The sequence below is a fragment of the Paroedura picta genome, chromosome 10 (assembly GCF_049243985.1).
Source record: "Paroedura picta isolate Pp20150507F chromosome 10, Ppicta_v3.0, whole genome shotgun sequence".
NCBI classification, from domain to species: domain Eukaryota; kingdom Metazoa; phylum Chordata; class Lepidosauria; order Squamata; family Gekkonidae; genus Paroedura; species Paroedura picta.
Window position 1 is genome coordinate 77,334,313 of NC_135378.1, and position 21,030 is coordinate 77,355,342.

The following is a 21,030-nucleotide window of genomic DNA, read 5'->3' on the forward strand; positions in this document are numbered from 1 at the left end:
TCAGTCCTAGAGGAGATCAACCCTGACTGCTCTTTAGAAGGCCAGATCCTGAAGATGAAACTCAAATACTTTGGCCACCTCATGAGAAGGAAGGACTCCCTGGAGAAGAACCTAATGCTGGGAGCGATCGAGGGCAAAAGAAGAAGGGGACGACAGAGAATGAGGTGGCTGGATGGAGTCACTGAAGCAGTAGGTGCAAACTTAAATGGACTCCGGGGAATGGTAGAGGACAGGAAGGCCTGGAGGATCATTGTCCATGGGGTCGCGATGGGTCGGACACGACTTCGCACATAACAACAACAACAACAACAATTACCCACCGGAGAGTCAAGCAGCTATGCCAGGGTGCCCACAAGACTGACTGAGCGACCTCTAGTGGGCAGGATTCTACCCAGCTTTCTAAGGCTGGCGAGAACACAGAAGGAACCACTTAGTTGCATAAATCGTAAATAGACAACAGTAACAAACTCAGCCCCGTCTGTTGCACCACTCATTTTGCAATTCGGTGGATTACTTGAAGTTCACTTCGGCAAAAGCATTTATTTTGCAACACAGTAATAATATCGAGCCTGACGTGTTTAATGCTTACAACAGTCCTGCAAGGTAGGCCATAATTCCCACACTGCAGATAGCAGAAGGGAGAAAGGGGCAGCTGAGAAGCAGTGGCATGATGGAGGCCAGATACTGAGTTCTCAGCCAACTGTGTTAACAGGGCAAAACACATTGACATGATGGTTATTTTATGACCTGCGTCTTATCTTCTTGTGACCAATTTGCAATGGCCTTTGGCTATAAATATAAATAATGCTATTGAACTGTAGGTCTGTACCAAAGGCAAGATTTTAAACCAGTCCTCTTAGCCATCATCTTCCTCACTTGACACCTCCTGGTTTTATGCGGTTTATTTAGGAAAGGTGCACACGACCTCTCCAGACTCGCTTTTAATTTTCACACCCGGGGAAAACATTTTACAACACGCGTTTGGACAAGAGACGCAAACTCTGAACGCCTGGCTTCTCTCCCTAGCACCGAGAGCTCTAGAACTAACAAGGACGATTCCAGCAGAAAGCCACCCTATGGGGGAGGGGGACCAATATTTAGATGAACGTAGTAGAGATCAAAATATAAAAGGCAGACATCGATATGTGTTTGCAAAGATCAAAACATTATAGACGTGCTCTTGATACCCATTTCCTTCTGTCGAGGCGTGTCTGGAGGCAGTGTAAAAAGATCATCATCTCACAATAGTTACACAACTGATTCTTGCACATTACAAGTGCACATTTAGCAGCCTACGTGTGTCCTACAAGCGCATGTACTAATAGGCAGCTATCTATCAGTGCTGCTCAGGTGCACCCTGGGCGACACACACACACACCTTTGAAGCCACAGGGAGAGTTTCAAGGTGGCTGGCCAATGTTGGCCTGCAGAGGAAGAGCAAGATTCAAACCCAGGAGCGCCCCAGAGACCTACAAGACGTCCAAGGCCTGAGCTTTCAAGACTTGAAGCTCCCTTCACCAGATATCCAACCTGACATAGGATATTTTGACTCTCGAAAGTTTGTACGCAATCACTCTCAGCAGGAATAAAAGGAAATTATCCCTCTTAACAGGGTTCATAAAAGTGCAGAGTGTGTATCCGCACACAAACTTAACATTACAAGATTGTCTTTAAAGCCACGATAAAGATTATTTGATTTAAAGTTCAGAGAATCCTAGAATTGTAGAATCATAGAGTTGGAAGGGTCCTTGTGGGTCATCTAGTCCAACCCCCTGCACTATGCAGGGCACTCACCACCCTATCCCTCGTCCACAGAGAAGACGGAGCCCGAAGGGAATTTAAAATACTGAAAGCAGATGACAAAGCGGGTGGGGTGGGGGGAGGAAGAGGTGCTACTTCAGCATTCAAAATCTGCAACCCGTGAACCCAAAGCACACGGAGGTGAATGTCCATCGGCCTGCCATCAGCCCTCCTAAAGTTCGATGCGGCCAGGGGGAAATGCACCAAACTCTGTCATGCGCGCAATCAGCCCCTCCACCATTCTCCGGCCAGCTGCATGCCGCCAAGGAGGCGCCCACCTCCCGACAGGTCTTTAGCACCCCAGACGGAGCCCTTTCCAGCCTCGAACTGCAAAGCGACGGCTTTGGAAGCAGCAATTAACTCCGGAACGGCGAATCGGATTAGCAAGGGCAGCCAAAAACAATCACTGGGGGGAGGGGAGGGTGGGGGGTTGTTGTTGTTATTATTATTATATTAGATTTCCAGCCCGCCACTCCCAATACACCCGTTGGACGGTTTTTGTAGGATGTTTTTATGTATTAGGGGTTTTATATGCTGTTACCCGCCACGAGCCTTAGGGGGGCTATAAATCTAAGTAATAATAATAATAATAATAATAATAATAATAATAATAATAATAATAATAATAATAATAATAATAATAAGGCTCGTGGCGGGTTACAAAACGTGCATAAAATCCCCAATAAAACCACCCTTAAGAATAATTTTTAAAAAAACCTACTCCATCAAATGCACAACAATCCATGCACAGAAAATCCAAGATGTACAGCGGCGGAAAACCCATAACCCAAATCCCACCCCATATCACTGGCAAAACTTTTGGAAAGGCAGCTCCGCTCAGGCGCTTCAATCCGCTCTGCTCTCCTCCTCCCCTTCCTTCCTTCCTTCCTCCCTCCCTCCCTCTGCAAAACCGCCTGGGGTCTGTGGCGTTCCCGAAACGGACTCTCACCTTCGCTGGCGCCCCGCGAACCCCTCTGTCGGCCCACCCGAAGCGGCTGCGAGGCCGGAGGGTCCCCGGCGCCCTCCCTAACCTGCTGGCGCGACGGCGGCGGCGGAGGCTGCAGCTGTCGGGGCTCCCCCCTCGTCCAACGCAGCTCAGGAGGCTGGACTCGCTCGAAGCGGCCATTGGCTGCCCTGCAGCAAAACAGACAGCCGCCCCGGGGGAGGCTGGCCACGCCCCCGAGCTCTGGACACGCCCCCCTGCGGGGGAAACCCCGCCTCCTTTTCTCCGTTCCGGCGGCAGCCGAAGCGTCTCCGGAAAAAGCCGAGAGCGCCCGATCGGTTTCCGAGGAAGAAGAGGGCGCTCGGCGGTCGCTGCTTGTTTGGGATATTCTAGTTGTCCAGCGGCACCTTTCCAGGGGTAGTCAAACGGCGGCCCTCCAGAGGGCCGTGGACTACAATTCCCATGAGCCCCTGCCAGCTGGCAGGGGCTCATGGGAATTGTAGTCCACGGGCCTCTGGAGGGCCGCCGTTTGACTACCCCTGTTTAAAAACAACGAAGTTGTTTGCTCTTTGCTTGCTCTTCAAGCAAAGGTTGGATACACACTTTTCTTGGATGCTTTAGGATGCTTAGGGCTGATCCTGCGTTGAGCAGATTCCAGGGGGAAATAGGAAAAAGGAGCCGCCTGGATTTGTTTTGTGTTCACTTGGGGCTGAATTGCAGGGGAAACATTTGGCGTGCAATAAATGTGCCACGTTAAGAGAATAATGGGCAAATAGATAATCAAGTTAGTTGCGACCTTGTCCTTTTGCCCCCTGCCTGTGCTCTCAAGCATGGAAGCATCTTGGGGGGCATCCTCTCTTAACGGGACATATTTTTGCACACCAAATGTTTCCCAAGGCAATTCAATCCCAAGTGAACACAAACAAATCCAACTTGCTGGGTCTCCAAATCCTCTTCCCCCCTCCCCCCCAGTTCAAGACAAGAAAGACAGAGCCTCCTGCTGAGCTTGGCTCCACTCCCCATTCTGAGCTTCCCCAATCCAGTGCAGAACACTTTCTGTTTCAATGGGGGGGGGGGAGAGGGATAGAGAGTTTAAATCAATCTGAACAGCAGGATCCACAACGGGGGAAAAACCAAAGTAAGCGCAGAATCAGCCCAGGTCTCAGAAGTTAAGCAGGGTCAGCCTTAGTTAGTTCTTGCATGGGAGACTACCAAGGAAGTCTAGGGTCACCACACAGAGGCAAGCAATGGGAAACGACGCCTGGACATCTCAACATGACTTCTGTGCTTTGAGGGCAGATGTCATGGGGACAATGGGGAGGATCAGGGGTTGGGACTTTAGCAGCAGCAAGATGCAAAGTATGAATTTCTGGATCTTTCAAATACATTGTATTATACCAAATTTAATCCCACCACAATTTTTGCCTCCTAGGACTATAACAGCTATAGGCAAGTAAATGGTACAGAAATACGAATGATTTCGTTTCATTTGAAAGGGAGAAGGAAGGGCACCGTGTTTGTTGAAACAGGCTTGAAAATGAGCCATCTAGGGCTGCAGTCCAGTGTAGCATCTTTGTCTCAAGAGTCCTTCTCTCATATTGCAAATCGCCATGATCCTCTGAACCTGGATATTTTTAGCATAGACTAAGGCTCCCACCCCCAGTTCCAGCTTTCTTTTAATTAATTGTTTACTGTTTGCGTTGCTCTCCTCCTTTTGTATTCTCGGATGATTCCCAATTTGATTTTAAGCGGCAGCTGTGGATTTTGTTTTAATCGGTTTTTACTGGCCGGCTTCAAAACATACTCTGTTGACAGTGCTTGGCTGGTAGATTTTTTGAGATGCTTTAAGATAATTTTGATTCTATGAACTGTCTTTAGCTGCAACCCTAAGAACTCTTTTTTTGGGGGGGTAAGCCTTAGGGGTGTCAATCTCCAGGTAGGACCTGGAGATCTCCTGGAACTACAGTGGTCTTCCAGATGACAGGCATTAATTCTCTTGGAGAAAATGGCAATTTTGAAGGATGGGATCTATGGCATTGGTGTCCTGTCAAGGTCCCTCCCCTCCTGAAATCTTACCCTTCTTAGGCTCCACCTCCCAAATTTCCAGGAATTCCCAGTCTCAAGCTGGCAATCCTAATTAGCCCTGCTGATTAAAATGAGACTCACTCCTGGGGAGACCCGCCTAAGATTGTTTCCTCGGGCACCGTAGAGATATTAAAATAGTTCAGATAAATTGCCTCAGCAAACCGAGAGCTCTATTAAATAGCTAGCATCAGACTCGGTATATTTAGCAATTAGTTTTATATTAACAGAAGATCAGTGTGTTCGCCACACAGATAGAAATACCAGATATTTAAAATGGTTTTTGCTATCTTGGAAGAACACAAAGCTTTGCAGAGATGCCTGTGGCGATTATGTTACTTTGAGAAAAGTTCCAGATGGAGAGAGATGGCAAAATACAATTAATTTTTTTTTGTCAGAAATCCTCGAGAAGGGGCCACCTGTTGTTCAGGGCCAGACTCCCTCCGCCTTATCACAAAACCAAAACAAACTAACCTTGGTGGGCATACGTAACAGACCGCTTAATCGGGTCTTCCCCCTTAAAGTGATCAGCGCATGGAAGCAAGATCGAATGACATGTCTCTTCCTGAAAGACAGAGCTGCGCAAATCCACACATTTGGGGGGTTGTGGAAAAACAGAGGGGGAGGGGTGTTAATCAAAAGGGAGGAAATGAAATGCAGATTAATCATAGTGAGAGAAGAGAGTTAAGACCCGGCTCCAGGGTGTTAGGAAAACAAGAAAATTAAAATGCTAGCTGCCTACAAGATTTCTCTTGACACATGTAAATAAACTAGGCCTAATAGAAACTTGGTGAGACCTTAACAGGCACATCAAAACATGCTTATTATACAGGCTTCACCCTGTCTTATTGAGACCCAACAATGGAATGGTTGGTGTCAGATTTCAGACTGCCAGATACCCCTGTTCGCTAATATCCAGGTTTGGAAACTCAAGCTTTGGGGAATGGAGTCTAGGAAGGACAGAGTCCTCACTTGGGCACAGTAGCATAGAACCCACCCACCAAAACTTCCGTTTCTACAGGGGAATGGAGATGAGCCATAATTCTGGAGGATCTCCAGGTACCACCCGGAGATTGGCATCCACAGGACTCAAACTAGGATCTGGAAGACTCAGGTTCCGATCCCCGCACTACCACAGGTACTTGCTACGTAACCTTGGGCCAGTGACTTTTTCTCTGCCTGCCTCCCCAACCAACCTCACAGAGATGTCGTTGAACAAATAAAACGGAGGACAGGAAAACAGCGTAATCTGCCTGGGGTCCCAGTTATGGAACAGGAGGAGTAAAAATGAAGCAGATAAATCAACAAATCTGTTCTCAGAAATTCATACTGTCTTACAGTTGCCAAGGGAGAGAAAAGCCTAAGTGTCCAGGCATGCTGAGTTACTCCCCCCCTAAGTGTCCAGGCATGCTGAGTTACTCACTCCAACATAAATGCCCACCTACCCAACAGGAAATCTTTGGACAAGGCCCAGCCTCCCAAGGCTGATCTGCCTCTTGCAGAACTGCTGTAAAACGGTGATGGGAGATTGTGAGCTGTTTAGGGCAAAAACAGGGTGGAAATATGATTGACAGTTACAGACCGTGTCTTCGCCATCCACTGCAGTATTCCAGCTGGCCCGTAGCATACTACTGCCGCTTTTAGCAGCTTGCCCGAGCTACAGTCCTATCATGTAACTTTATAGCACTTTACACAAGTAGGTCTAAGATTTAGCTGTTGTCGCACGCTGAAGTGCCTGGTATGTAGTAGCTCTGAGTGGGCTTCAGTGGAGTGAATTGCCTTGTGCCAACTTTAGATGGGAATAATCCGAAAGCACTGCTGGCTCATCTAGAATAGAAGAAGAAGAAGAAGAAGAAGAAGAAGAAGAAGAAGAAGAAGAAGAAGAAGAAGAGTTGGTTCTTATATGCCACTTTTCTCTACCTGAAGGAGGCTCAAAGCGGCTTACAGTCGCCTTCCCATTCCTCTCCCCACAACAGACACCCTGTGAGGGAGGTAAGGCTGAGAGAGCCCTGCGTCACATGAAATGTCCACTCTGTGAAAATCATATATGAAATGTGTGATGTGCCTGGGGCCACTGCAGATGCTGATTGGATGCAAAATTAACAAAGTTGGCCCTTGATTACGGAGGATGTTGACCTGGAGGATGGCAAGCCTATGTGACAGGCCACTTAAACAGTCAGAGATGAAAGGGGAAGACGGGGGGAAGTTGTCATCGACACTGTGATGTCACTTCCAGGAAAACCCAGAAGTGATGCCATGACTTGCAGAAACTCCAAACCATTCCTGGTGATTCCAAGAGAGGCATAGCATCATTATCAGGTTTTCCCCAGAAATGAAATCACACTGTCAGCCTGATGGCAACCCAGGAGTGGCACAGGGTCACCCAGCAAACTTCCTTAAGAGAATAGCAGTTTGAACTAGAGCTTCCCAGATCCTAGTCCAGCACTGCTGTTCACCAATTGTAACGGTGCACAGTTTTTAAGGGAGTCCTGGTCATTTCTGTGTTTCCTGCATCTCAGTCCTTCCTTATCAGACAGATCCTGAAGACGTTCAACATGATTCTGCCTCGCAAGAGCAATTCGGCTGGCCATTTTTATCTCCTGCTTTAAGAAAAACGCCGCTTCTTTATGCAGAGCCTGCTGCCCAGAGATGCTGAAGGCAGCAGGATTTTGGCGAGTGTCAACGGCGCAACGCATAATTGAATAATGTGTGCTTGCTCGGCTCAGCAGAGTCCCTCAAATATGTCTTCCCGTAGGAATTTCACCCTTCCTTTCCAGCTGGGACGAGGCGCCACTTTGGACAATGCAGTTCTCCTGGCTGGAACAACACTGCAAAACAACCACACACACACACACAAACACACACACACAAATCAATTCCACTCTTGGCTCACTTGGAGCTTTGGCTGGCAAAACGGGAACTGAGACATACGCTGAACATTCTGTTCCTTTCGGGTCCACAGTCTGTTCTTCCCTCGCCTCTCCCTCCTCCTGCATGCATACCCGGCACCAGACTGAAAAAAAAAAAACTGGAAAGGCTTTTCCATCCCAGGCTGCAAAGGTCACAGTAGCCTGTGGCAAATGGAAGCTGCAGCTAGAAGCGGTACCTAATGGGTAGAGTCCTGGCTACGCTGATTGGCAAGGTTTCATTACAGAGGCTCCAATCCGCCTGGACACGATGCCTTTTAGAGTCCTGCACATTAATGCCTCCAAAGTGTGCAGACTAAAGCAGTGCCCCTGGAGAGAATGAGTGCTTTGGGCAGCAGCCTCTGTGGCATTGTACCATGCTGAGGTCCCTCCCCAAGCCCTTCCGTGCCAGGGATGCCAGCCCCCCAGTGGGACTTGGGGATCCCCCGGTTTTACAGCTAATCACCTGGCGACAGAGATCAATCCCCCTGGAGAAAATGGCTGCTTTAGAGCGTGGACTCCAGAGCATTATACTTCACTAGGGTTCCATCCTACCCACTCCCATTTCCGCCCCCAAAGTCTCTAGGGATTTCCCAACCCAGAGCTGGCAACCCTATTTCCTCTCCAGGCTCCCCCTTCCAAATCTCCAGGTATTTCCCTGCCAGGAGCTGGCAACTCTAGGGAGACGGGCTCTGGTTTTTCACTGTTCCCAGAAACATCACCCAATCATTGTCACGCATTCTAGCTGCCAGGATACCAAGCCCTTCTTTCCCTGCAGAAATGTAGCTGCTGAAGCTTTTCCCACCACCATTATTCACAAAGCAGGAGAAATGCTTCCTAGTACCTATCTGCATACCGGGCAGCTGTGCTACGGGAAACCATAGCAACCCGGTTAGGTGAGCCGAGCACAGCTTGCTGGCCTTGTAGTTGAGATTTCAATCGAGTGTTTGGTCTCCGTTTTCCCTGTCTGAGGCAGTCAGTGCTCTATCGTTCATAGGATGCCCGATGTCATTAACATCCCCTGTGCCTGTGTAGTCGACTTATGGAGACACCAAGCAAAGAGCTGTCAAGGCCTGTGAGATGCAGAGGTGGTTTGTTGCTGCCTTCCTCTGACCAGATGTGCTCTATCACACTGCCTTCCCTCCCTAACATTCCATAGGGTGTCCAAGGAAAGCTGGCAAATTACTCACAATTATTCAAGTCAAAGGACTTCTTTGGGCTATAAAGGATTGGCCTTTGGCACCCAATGCCACAAGACAGAAAGGGAATTTAGCATTCAGATGCAAATGATGCAAATGGCAATAAAAGAAATCAGGCGGCTAACCAGGCTCACGTGTTACTCAGGCTGAGTGGGAGTGACTTAGCAAGTATCATGAGATAAGAACCCGCTTTCTCTGTTAAGCCCTGGTGGCTCCATTGCACTGAGTATTGAAATAACGTGTCATTCAGCAATCTCCCATCCCATCCCAGTCTGTTTCTGAAACTCCTTCGCAATGAAACTTGCTGAATTACAAGCTATTACAACACTAAGGACAATGGAATCCCCCAAGCTAATTCGTATGCAAATTTACTGCTATTTGCAAGTCTTACCTACTGAATCCAATCTTAGCTATACTTACTGCTCAGTTACTTATGCCTCTTGACTCTAAATAGCCTTTCCTGGCAAGCTTTCCCCAGCCTCTCTTTACCTATAAATCTGTTTGAGGAAATCTGTTTCAATGGATCTGAAGAAGTGTGTATGCACATGAAAGTTTATGCCCGGAATTATACTCTGTTGGTCTTAAAGGTGCCTCTGGACTCATCTTTTGCTCTATGGCAGGCGTTCTCAACCAGGGTTTCGTGAAACCTGGCATTTCTTGATGGCCCTGGAAGGGTTTTCCAAATGGATGGGAGTTAATTAATGTTTGTACATGTTTTAAATGTGTTAAGCAGTTATTGGGTGATATGACCATTTATGCTCAGGTCAACCCATCGACCCTCTCCCCAAATGGCTAGTGATGGGTCTGGGGGTGTGGGAAGAGGAGGATCCAGGAGGGTGTCTGTGCTTCCCAACCATATTCTGCATGATCGTGTCATTTCTGGGGTTTATCGACGCCTGAAGAATATTTCAAGGGTTTCTCAATGGTAAAAAGGCGGAGAAAGGGGGCTCTGTGGTTTCATCCGTACTGCCTGACGTCTGCTGTCAACCCAGAATGCCACTAGATGTCGTCTGTGCCAAGAGAAACCGTCCATCAGCCTGCCTTAGCAACCAGCACCACAACACAGCCACAACCTGAGCAATTGTTTGGAGTCGGGACGATTCGGCCCCAGGAAGCACACCGGAGTTGTCACCTTTCATTGGAAAACGCCTTCAGGAACAAAGAGAGTACAACCCGGCCCTGACAGGTTTTTATGTAATTATTGATTTGAATTGGGGGGGGGGGGAGGAGATAGGGGTTCCCTGCTGACCAAAGGGGTCTCCTACGGCAACTACAATGATTAAGGCTACATTCGTTGTTTGAGGCCAGTTTCTGCAACAAAGGAAAATGGGTTGAATCCCATGGACTCCCCTCCCTCCTTTCTTTTCCTGCATTGATCTGTAATTTAGATCGTGAGGCAAATGCTTGCGTATTCTGTAAGGGTTTGCATGAAAAGAGGGAAGACCGTTGCAAGGGTAAATGGGAAAGCGTGTGTGAGACAGACGGGAGCCGTTCATGTTTTCCTTCCCTGCTACTTCTGCAAAGAATCAGGTCTGGTTCACACATGGCCCCAATGTGTAGGTTTCACCCACGTTCAGGCATCCCCTTTGCTTTTAACCAGTGCAGGACAAGCTACCGCACATGGATTCAGGAATGTTGTCGTGTTGCTTTGAAGCAACCAAACAAGGTTTGAGCCCAAGGGCACGTTGAAGACCAACCACGTTTGCTTCTGGGTATTAGCTTTCGTGTGCATGCACACTTCTTCAGATGCAGTGAAACAGACTTTCACCACCATTACATATAGGTTGGGATAATGGTTAGTTAGAGCCTCTTATGGCGCAGAGTGGTAAGGCAGCAGACATGCAGTCTGAAAGCTTTGCCCATGAGGCTGGGAGTTCGATCCCAGCAGCCGGCTCAAGGTTGACTCAGCCTTCCATCCTTCCGAGGTCGGTAAAATGAGTATCCAGCTTGCAGGGGGGTAAATGGTAATGACTGGGGAAGGCACTGGCAAACCACCCCGTATTGAGTCTGCCATGAAAACGCTGGAGGGCGTCACCCCAAGGGTCAGACATGACTCGGTGCTTGCACAAGGGATACCTTTACCTTAATGGTTAGTGGCCATGAAGGCTAGTTAGAGTCAAGGATAGATTCAAGTGGGTAGCCGTGTTGCTAAAATCAGAGTCCAGTAGTACCTTTAAGACCAACATTTATTCAGGGTGTGAGCTTTCGAGTGCAAGCACTCGAAAGCTCTTGCCCTGAGAAACAACAGCCTTCAGCAATGCATAAGCACCCTTCTCTCGCCCTGGCACTGGTTTCTGATGGGACAATAGATGTGCAAAGTTATGCCCTTCGAAGAGGAGCTGCCAACTCTAAGTTGGGCATTCTTACAGATTTGGGGGCACCATTTCTAAGCCCGGTGGCTTCCATGGATCTAGAAAGGTTCTCAGTGGAAAGGATTCTTGAACACACAAAGCTGCCTTATATTGGTCCGTCAAGGTCAGTCTTGTCTGCTCAGACTGCCAGCAGCTCCCCAAGCAGACCCCTTTTGCATTTTGCATTACTGCCTGCGCATCTGAAAATCTGAAAAATGGAAGCAGCTTAAATAGGAAACTTCTTTCCCCGGTTTACAGGCCATGGTGACCTGATCATTACTCCAAAGGAACCCTGCCAAAGCACAGAACTCTTATGGCTGGGGCAGTTGGTATAAAATATTTATTTTATTATATTTATATACCGCCCTCCCCGGGGGCTCAAAACAAAACTGAGCAAGGGGCTATCGCCAGACATAACTACACTAGAGGAGAAATCTGACAATGCTCATTCCTTCTCATCCGAGATCCCTGGAAAAGTCATTGCACAAGAGAACCTGGATCTCATTGCTCCTTAGGCACCCTCCAACCCCTCCAACTCTTCTTGCATGGAAGTAGATTTGAACTAAAGACAGGTTATTTTAGTATTTATTTATCCCTCAGTCCCCTGAATGTTTTTTTCTCCCTAGTGACGCAACACCAGTGATGCGCTACAATACACTTTATTGCGTCAGGAGCTGATTTGTGAGGGATCAAGGAGACAACAGGACCAGCCAGAGGCTAAAAACCCCAAATCACAGTGATTGAGTGTCTGTGTCAAATGCCCTCCCAAAGAAAGTGAGAAGCGAATGGAATGGTGACAGGTTGCTAAAGAGTAAGTAGGCCGGGAAACTCGACTGTGAGGGAGAAAACCGACAGATTGCTTCCACGTGGAGCTCATTTTCATGCTTTTGTCCACCTTTTGGGTTTTCCCTGGGTCGGCTTTGGTATGAATTCCCAGCGAATGGTCTGTGGCTTAGTGGTAAAGCATCTGCTTGGCTCGGAGAAGGCCCCAGGTTCGATCCCTGGTGTCTCTCGTTAAAGGATCAGGTGATGCAAAAGTGCCCTGTCTGAGACCTTGGACAGCCATTGCCAGTCTTAACCAGTAGTGGCCTAAACCAGGGGTAGTCAACCTGCGGTCCTCCAGATGTTCATGGACTACAATTCCCATGAGCCCCTGCCAGCTAACGCTGGCTCATGGGAATTGTAGTCCACGGACATCTGGAGGACCACAGGTTGACTACCCCTGACCTAGATGGATCGATGGTTTGATTCAGGAGAAGGCAGCTCCATAGGTTCATGCCATCCTGCGCACATCTGGAGCCTCCTTGGGGGTCATGTCTCCTCCTGCCCCCTCTCTTTCTTTTCTATTTTTAAAATGAACCTGTTGCAGGTAGTGCAGCTTTCCCCAACCTTTTAACGGTTGGGAAACCCCTGAAACATCCTTCAGGCTTTGAGAAACCCCAGAAACGGCGCGATTGTGCAGAATATGGTTGGGAAGGAGAGCTGTGGACACGCCCACCCGGGGCCCCTCCCCTTCCTACCCCATCCAGGCCCATCTTTGGTCATTTGAGGAGGGGGCAGTGAGTCATATCCCCCCATAAATATTTCACACATTTTAAACATATGTAAAAATATAATCAACTCCCACCATTCGGGAAACCAGGGCCAACAGCAAATCCAAGGGGTTCATGAATCTCTGGTTGAGAACACCTGGCATAGTGTCAGAAAGCTATATATACCCTTAAAACATTTTCAAAATGGGGGTGGTCATTTGGGGAGGGGGGTGACAGGCCTTGGGAGGGGGAAGCCTTCCCGCAGAAGCTCCCCAGCCGCTGTGAATCCAGCCTTTTTGGAGTGTGACGTAAACCGGAGAAAACATTTTATCGGTCTGTGAAACCCATTTCGGTCCTCAAAAAGTCATCCGAGCACTGATGGATTTCAGAACGATAAAATAAAAGGGGGGGGGGACTGGAAACGATTGCTCCTCTTCGATATTAACTTCCAGCCTCCTTTGAATTGCACTGAAGTGCCTGGGTGGTATTAATCCGTGTGACTAAATGCTCCATCCATCATCCCTGTTGCAGGCGAGCACAAATCCGGGGGCCTCTGAAATGGTGATATAAAGGAGCGCCATCAGCCATCCGCCATGGAGTACGACTTGCACAGGAGGAAGAAATTAACATCCGTCTTAAAAGCCAGCATTTACCAAGTGTGGGTGTGCATTCCCGTACAGCTCAAACACCACCGAGTTGCCGGGATTTATTTCTTTTAAATCTGCTTAGAAACAGAGAGGGGAGACCTGCAGGAGGGGATTGTACCCAGCCTCCTGCCATGGGGCAGGAGTCTTCACCTCTTGCCGTGCCACAGATGCACAATGCGTCACCCGTGGAGAATGGGAGTGGGGGAAAGGCATTTTGCACTGACACGTCTGCAAAACACGGTGATCTGCAAGGTCGGCGCTGGAGCCTGAGAGTCCAGGGTAGATGGCAGAGCCCTAAGAGCTGTGGGAGGGCCTTCTGGTATCTCCTGTCCCACTGGCCCCTACACCTGGACTTCTCAGCAAGAAGGTGTTGATCCCGGTGAGGAGGAGAAGCAGCAGCCGCTGCCCCATTCCTTTCCCCCTGCTTCTTCCTGTGCTACCAGTGGCCACTGCTGTTACAGGAGCCCTTGGCGCTTGGATTTCTTCCACAAAAGAAGGGCAGCAGAACAGTGCAGGTAGAGTACGAATCCATTCCATGGAATCATAGAGTTGGATGGGACCTCCAGGGTCATCTGGTCCAACCCCCTGCACAATGCAGGAGCTCACAACTACCTGCCCACCCACAGTGACCCCAATTTCATGATCCCCTCCCCCCAAAAATCTCCGAAATCCAGCCTGGCCAGAAGGAAATCCACCTATCTGTCAAACAAAACCATCAGGATGGAACACTCAGTAAGCAGTACAATAGGGTTAATGCCACTGAGCTTTAAGGTGCCACTGGAGTTATAAATGGCTTAGCTTTGTCTAGATCAGGGGTAGTCAACCTGTGGTCCTCCAGATGTCCATGGACTACAATTCCCATGAGCCCCTGCCAGCAAACGCTGGCAGGGGCTCATGGGAATTGTAGTCCATGGACATCTGGAGGACCACAGGTTGACTACCCCTGATCTAGATGACCCTACTAAATTCCCCCCCTTGCTTCCCAGTAAATCTGCCTGCTGCTATCATGCTGGATGATGGAGCTCTTTGTGTAAGAAACCGCGGCCTTATTTCCGCTGCCACCAAACAAAACTGGAATCCAGGGGCACCTTTTAAGACCAACACAGTTGAATTCTTACACATAGGAAGAGAGAGGGTGGGGAGGGGTTAGTTGTCAGGAAGGCCCAGTTAGAGTAAATTTAGCCAGGATGGGATTAATGGAGGTGGTAAGACCTGTGAACAGCCGCAAATTAGCACACAGCTGGCAAAAGACTTAACAACAGATGTGAGAATTCATTTTGAAATTATGCCAGTGCCCTCTAGTGGCAGAAGACATCAACATGCGCTTTCGTATGATTAACCTTTTCTACGTATTTCTCGGATTTTCCAGGCACGACCGCCTAGAATTCGCTTTGATTACCAGAGATTTCCTAAAACTGTCCCAGGAGCAAAAACGCAATCCTCTCCACGATGACATACGCTACGGTTGTCCTTTCAAACTGCGACCGGTGACAACTGTTTGGAAGGTTTGGTACCCCTCGCTGGAGGGTAAGTATTTGGCCTTCCGTGGGGTGGACGAATAACATCTGGCACAGGAGCTGAATTAGTTGTCCATCCAATATGCTCTCTGTCCTTCCATTCTGACTCCTTTTCCCACGCCATATGCCATTCCCATCTGCAATTTTCTAGCATCCCCTAAACCAGCCTTTCTCAACTTTTTTTTACTATTGAGAAGTCCTTGAAACATCCTTCATGCTTCGAGAAACCCCAGAAGTAGTGCGATGTGCAAAATATGGCTGAAAAGCACAGCTGCATATACATCCATCTGGGCCCCTCCCCTTCCCACCTCCTCCCCACATCACTGGCCATTTGGGGAGAAGGGGGGGTTGACATGATCATATATGCTCCTGTCACCCAATGAGTGTTTAACACATTTAAAAAACTGTATTAAGAAATTAACTCCCACCCATTCGGGAAGCCGTCAAGAAACCCCAGGATTTCACGAAACCCTGGGTGAGAAAGCCTGCCCTAAACTAGTGGCGAACTTACATATAAACAAGGCATTGATACAAATATTAAAACCATGTGGAAGGTTAACTATATTCAACAATCTTTTTTTTTAAATATGAGGTTCATGATTAAATGTGTAACGTGGAGATATGAAAACGATTGTGTCTAGGCAAAATTTACCATGCTAAATAGATGCCATTCTTTAAAAATCCAACATTCTGTGAGTGGGATCATTTGGGGACCTGCGGTTTATTGGGATGGAGGAGGCTAGTATTTGGGGAAATTTTATCCCTCCCTGAAAGCATTATCCAATTTAATGGAAAGGGCCTGCAGCTCAGTGGCAGAATACCTATTTGATATGCAGAATGTACCGGGGTCCATTCCGTCTAACGCAGGGGTAGCCAAACTGCGGCCCTCCAGATGTCCATGGGCTACAATTCCCAGGAGCCCCTGCCAGCGTTTGCTCCTGGGAATCGTAGTCCATGGACATCTGGAGGGCTGCAGTTTGACTACCCCTGGCCTTAGGGCACAAATGTGGCATTTGATCATCTGTGAAAAGGATAAATTACATGTTAGCACAGCCTCAATTTGGACTGAGGCCATGCATGAAGAAGAGAGGGGATTTAACTTTTCACCCTTGCTTTGGGTTGTGCAAGTTCAATTTTAAACGGGGGGGGGGGGGAAGGAGGCCTCTTCTCCCGCCCTTTGAAATGTTAATGCCGAAGCCTGTGTTCAAGTAGTAACACTGAGAAGAAGAGTTGCTTCTTATATGCCGCTTTTCTCTACCAGGAGTCTCAAAGTGGCTTCCAATTGCCTTCCCTTTCCTCTCCCCTGTGAGGGAGGTGAGGCTGAGAGAGCCCTGATATTACTGAAGAAGAGTTTGTTCTTATATGCCACTTTTCTCTGCCACAAGGAGTCTCCAAGCGGCTTACAGTCGCCTTCCCTTTCCTCTCCCCACAACAGACACCCTGTGAGGGAGGTGAGGCTGAGAGAGCCCTGATATTACTGAAGAAGAGTTTGTTCTTATATGCCACTTTTCTCTGCCAGAAGGAGACTCCAAGTGGCTTACAGTCGCCTTCCCTTTCCTCTCCCCACAACAGACACCCTGTGAGGGAGGTGAGGCTGAGAGAGCCCTGAGATTACTATTCGGTCAGAACAGCTCTGTCAGTGCCTGGCAAGCCCAAGGTCACCCAGCTGGCTGCATGTGGAGGAGAAGCAGGGAATCAAACCCGGCTCACCAGATTAGAAGTCCACAATCCTAATAACTACACCAAGCTGGTTCAACCTCCCTCCCTCCTCCCACATGAACCTGCTGGGAGTTGGAGCTGCACACCTGTGCAATTTACCTGTTAGAGCTGGACATGGGCCCGTGATCTTCATCACATCTGCTCATGGACTAAGGCAACATGTATGGGAGAAACCTTCTTTCTGCCTAACGCCCTGAAGCCCTGCCACAGCTCACCATAAACAGCAGCGAACGTGATAAGTCCAACAGTACAATCCTGCCTGAGGCAGCTGCCTATGTTTAAGCAAAGCATGGGTTAAAAAAAAACCTTTGCCCACAGGTGCATTGGTACAGACAACAAAGACGTTTTCAATTATAGCCACATTGAATATTGTATAGCTTTTTGATTGTGCGTTGAATTTGCAATCCCAGGAGATCTCCAGCCGGCACCTGGGGGCTGGCAATGTAAATCACTGAACTCCTTACCTCTTGTCACTGCCATAACCCCCTCTCTTTTTATAATTAAGCACCTTTCCTCGGGCTGGAGAGTTGAAAACTCCCCCAACCGCCCACCCGTGGCCTATTATTTATTTGTTTCATTCAGGGGTAGTCAAACTGCGGCCCTCCAGATGTCCATGGACTACAATTCCCATGAGCCCCTGCCAGCGTTCGCTGGCAGGGGCTCATGGGAATTGTAGTCCATGGACATCTTGAGGGCCGCAGTTTGACTACCCCTGGTAATGCCTCTGTCGCCCCCTGCTCTCCCCACAAGGGACCAGAGCTGAGAAGTGCCCTATGCTCAATCGTCCTGAAATATGTTTGGTAAGGGGCTCAAGCTCTCAACTGGATGGCCCAGGAAGCAAAGGAGGGTGAGGAGGCCGACAGTGGCCACCACATCTGAAGTCTGTTGCCCTGAAAGCCCTATGAGGTCATCACAAACCAGTTGTGGAAGACACTTTCCACCTCCCACACCCCCAAGAGGTACAAACTTTGAAACAGTCCCCAGACACGCGCTTACCCTTTCCTGTTTCTTTTCAATAGGAATGGCACCCAACTAGAGTTTGCCAACTTTTGCTTGGGAAAAGCCTGTAGATTTTGGGGGCAGAGGCTTTGAGGAGGGGTGGTCCTACAGGCGGAGGGGGGGATAATGCCATCCAGTCTGGCTTCCAAAGCAATCATTTCCTCCAGCTGAACTCATCTCTGTGGCCTGGAGGTCAGTTGCAATCCCGGGAGATCTCCAGGCAGCACCTGGAGGTTGGTAACCCCCAAACCTTACCTGTCTAAACGACTCTGTCCATTCCAAGACACCTCCTATCTGTTCACCGTCCCAAATTCAACTCCTGTTTTTTTTTTCAGTCGGTTGTAGGATGTTAAACTGCCTCAGATTCCCCCGCCCCAATTCCATCCTGCATTTCAAATCTGATTGGCTCGTGCTGAATGCGGGGAGAAAATATTCTCCTGTCCATCACGGTCACCAGTTTGAGTATGGAACCTGACCAGTTATGTGGGGAAAGTACATTTCCAGACTTCCCAGCAGTTTCTCCTCTGGAGCAGGGGTAGTCAACCTGTGGTCCTCCAGATGTTAATGGACTACAATTCCCATGAGCCCCTGCCAGCTGGCAGGGGCTCATGGGAATTGTAGTCCATGAACCTCTGGAGGACCACAGGTTGACTACCCCTACTCTGGAGAACAGGGCGCCCCCCAAGCGATACAGAAGTGGGACAGCTCTGCTCTGAACACTTGTGCTGTTATTAATATTCCAGCATCATATTCTCTTTCGGTTTTCCACCTCACAGCATTAGAGCACGAAAGGATTTTGGAACGCCAAAGACTGGAGAACATTGACTATCAAAACAAGCTTGCGCAGGAAGTAGAACCCGAACTGAAAAGAGGGGCATTTTTGGCCAGGAGACCTTTGCCGCTACACGTCTTCAGGACACTCTGCACTGGTTCACTGTGGTGTTAATCACCTCTCTCATGAGCAATGTTCCAACCAGACTTGGTATTCCCTACACCCAGGGGCAAATTATGGGATTTCTGCAGCTTGGGACAGTCCTGGGGACCGGCCACGTCGTTTTAACCATTAAATATAGAGTTGGAAAACAAGTGACCAAGGTCCTTTGGCCAACATTTCCTTTGACCATCTGACATAGCACAGCACAACAAGCAACAAATGTTTAGGACTACGAAGCCACATTCCTTGCTCCAAAAATACAATCCGGAGTAGGATCTGAACTGATGTCTGACCCCCTTTTGCGATCTCTGGAAGCCCTTTGGGTTCAAACGTGGATTTTTGGACTGGGATTTTGGACGGATGCCTTTGGTGGCCCATATCTCGGCCATTAGCCTTGGCACAATCACACCCCACATTCTTCCTCGACATGCGGGACCGATTCCACTGCACATGGTAATGTTACATGGGACAGAAACACAAAGTTCAAGGCCCGTTGGCACCTTTAAGACGAACACAGTTTTATTTGGGTATAAGCACACTACCTTCTTCCATTGTCTTCTTCAGATAACTTTCTCAGGAGTTGCACATGGAAGCCTAGACCCAGCATAAAAACTTTGTTGGTCTTAAAGGTGTCCCTGTTGGTCTTAAAGGTGTCACTTTGTTCTGCTGCTTCAGACCAACATGGTTACCCACCTGACTCTATTGTCAAGAAAGGTGTATATTATTGCAGCGTTGGAAGGATTCTTACTGATGGGTGTCAATAAAAGGTTCCCCGTTTGGTATTTCCAGGTCTTATACAATTGCTTTGGAGACAGGGTCGCAGAACATGGGATTTTACTTTCTTATGCTCCTGTTATCTCTGAGCTCTCAGCATTTCTCTCAGATAACCCAGTCTTCCTGTGCTCTACGGTGCTTTTCCGCTGCTGAATGAATGATTCATTCCATTCAAACGTATGTTCCAAGGAGGTGGGGAAAAACAGGTCCAGAACAAAGGCAGCTGTGGGTGATCAGACAGGATAATTTTCAACATACAAATGGGCAGCTGTTACACATTTGCTGGAGTCCACACATTTCTACTTCTAATTTTTTATGTTAAAAGCTCCCAGGCTTGATTTAAATGTGATATTGGTGAGGGAACAGGCCTGTTCCCTGGAGAGCTTTGCAGTGGCACGGAAAGGCCTTGAAACTGGATCGCCTCGTCAGGTTGAAAGAAGATGTTCGGCAAGAGAAACCCTTCCCCCCCCTGCTTCTCTGCGGGAGGGGGCCCCTGCCCCAGCCAGCATCATGGCTACGTCAGGCCTTTCTTCGTCCGGGTCCCTTTCATTGGATCCCAAAGAGCTTCTTCATGTATTACATGTTCAAAGATACACTGTTGAAATGGGAAGGTAATGAATACACCACCCATTTATAAGAAAACCTGGGGAACTGGATACTCTTCCACAAGTGAATGTTTAGGCTTTATTCAGACATCCTTGAAAGCTGATGTTAAGCTGGGCTTGTGCAGACAACTTGCTCAGAAAATCCTGATTAGAAACTGATCCGTGACACATACATGCTATTGCATGGCTGAATGGAGATTGACTTGGGCACTGAAGAAAATGTCTTCTAATGGAAAAGGATGGGTGTTTTTTGTTTTTGCCAGTTCTCTCTCTCACCCCCCTCTTGCCCGCAGTGCAGATCTCCAAGTCCCCCCTCTTGCTATTTGAGTGCAGGGATGCTCCGACTCCCAGGAGCAACCTTTTGGGGACCATTCAGAGTTACTGTTGGAAAAGGAAAAGTGAGGAAGTCTTTTTTCCTTGTCAGGAATTCCTTCAATCAGCAGAATCTTATCAGGTTTGTTTATTTATCCAAAATTTAGTCCACCCTTGCACTCCAAGATTCTAAACCTGGATTGATCTAAGCGCTGGGCTTTCCTGCACTCTTCTTTGAATTGAATGCGTACTTGTATGGCTTGTCCCTTGCCCTTTTCTGTATGTGTCTTGCTCCCTCTAGTGGGCACCTCAATTTTACATTACTATATCTCCGGAGCATTTCCCTGCACATCTGATGTGGACGGAGACACAGCTATATAATATTGAACCTACCAGGAGAGGGAGGAAAGTATATGCATAAAAGAACACACACACCCCAGCAATAGGAGTACAAGGGAAGAGTGAGGAAAAGCCCTCCATGAAGAATTCTGGTATGGGGGTGGGGGGCTGTTTCTATTTATTTTGAAAATATTTTGAGGTATATTTCCCCCATGCTACTGGGTTCTGGAAGGAAGAGGGTGTGCAAACATAGCAGAAAACTAGGTTTATGGACCTGTGAGGTGATGCGTAAATGTACCCTTAGTAACAAATTGAGCTTGGAAGCTAAGCAGGATTAAACATAGTTGATTCTTGGAAGCAAGACCTGGGTT

General features: G+C 48.2%; 2 protein-coding genes across 5 annotated transcripts in view; one reads left to right on the forward strand and one right to left on the reverse strand.

Annotated features, from left to right (window-relative positions):
- Positions 1–17,970, reverse strand: part of AFF1 (ALF transcription elongation factor 1) — a 176,264-nt gene extending 158,294 nt beyond the window's left edge. For 2 of the 3 annotated variants that reach the window (XM_077300974.1, XM_077300972.1), the window contains exon 1: positions 2,750–2,929. The gene's annotated coding sequence lies outside the window, so the exon portion shown is untranslated. Of the gene's footprint in view, positions 1–2,749; positions 2,930–17,950 lie in introns of those variants that run through there. The other variant, XM_077300973.1, reaches the window with a different exon arrangement.
- Positions 9,999–19,411, forward strand: C10H4orf36 (chromosome 10 C4orf36 homolog). 2 transcript variants are annotated; one of them, XM_077300977.1, is made up of 5 exons: positions 9,999–10,116; positions 11,908–12,092; positions 13,345–13,471; positions 14,830–14,987; positions 18,472–19,411. In XM_077300977.1, the coding sequence occupies exons 3-5, from the start codon at positions 13,407–13,409 to the stop codon at positions 18,639–18,641; spliced, it is 393 nt and encodes a 130-aa protein (XP_077157092.1). In that variant the 5' UTR covers positions 9,999–10,116; positions 11,908–12,092; positions 13,345–13,406; the 3' UTR covers positions 18,642–19,411. The 2 variants fall into 2 exon arrangements, with proteins under 2 accessions (XP_077157092.1, XP_077157091.1); XM_077300976.1 differs by having other exon boundaries at positions 10,015–10,124.
- Positions 19,412–21,030: the final 1,619 nt, after the last annotated feature.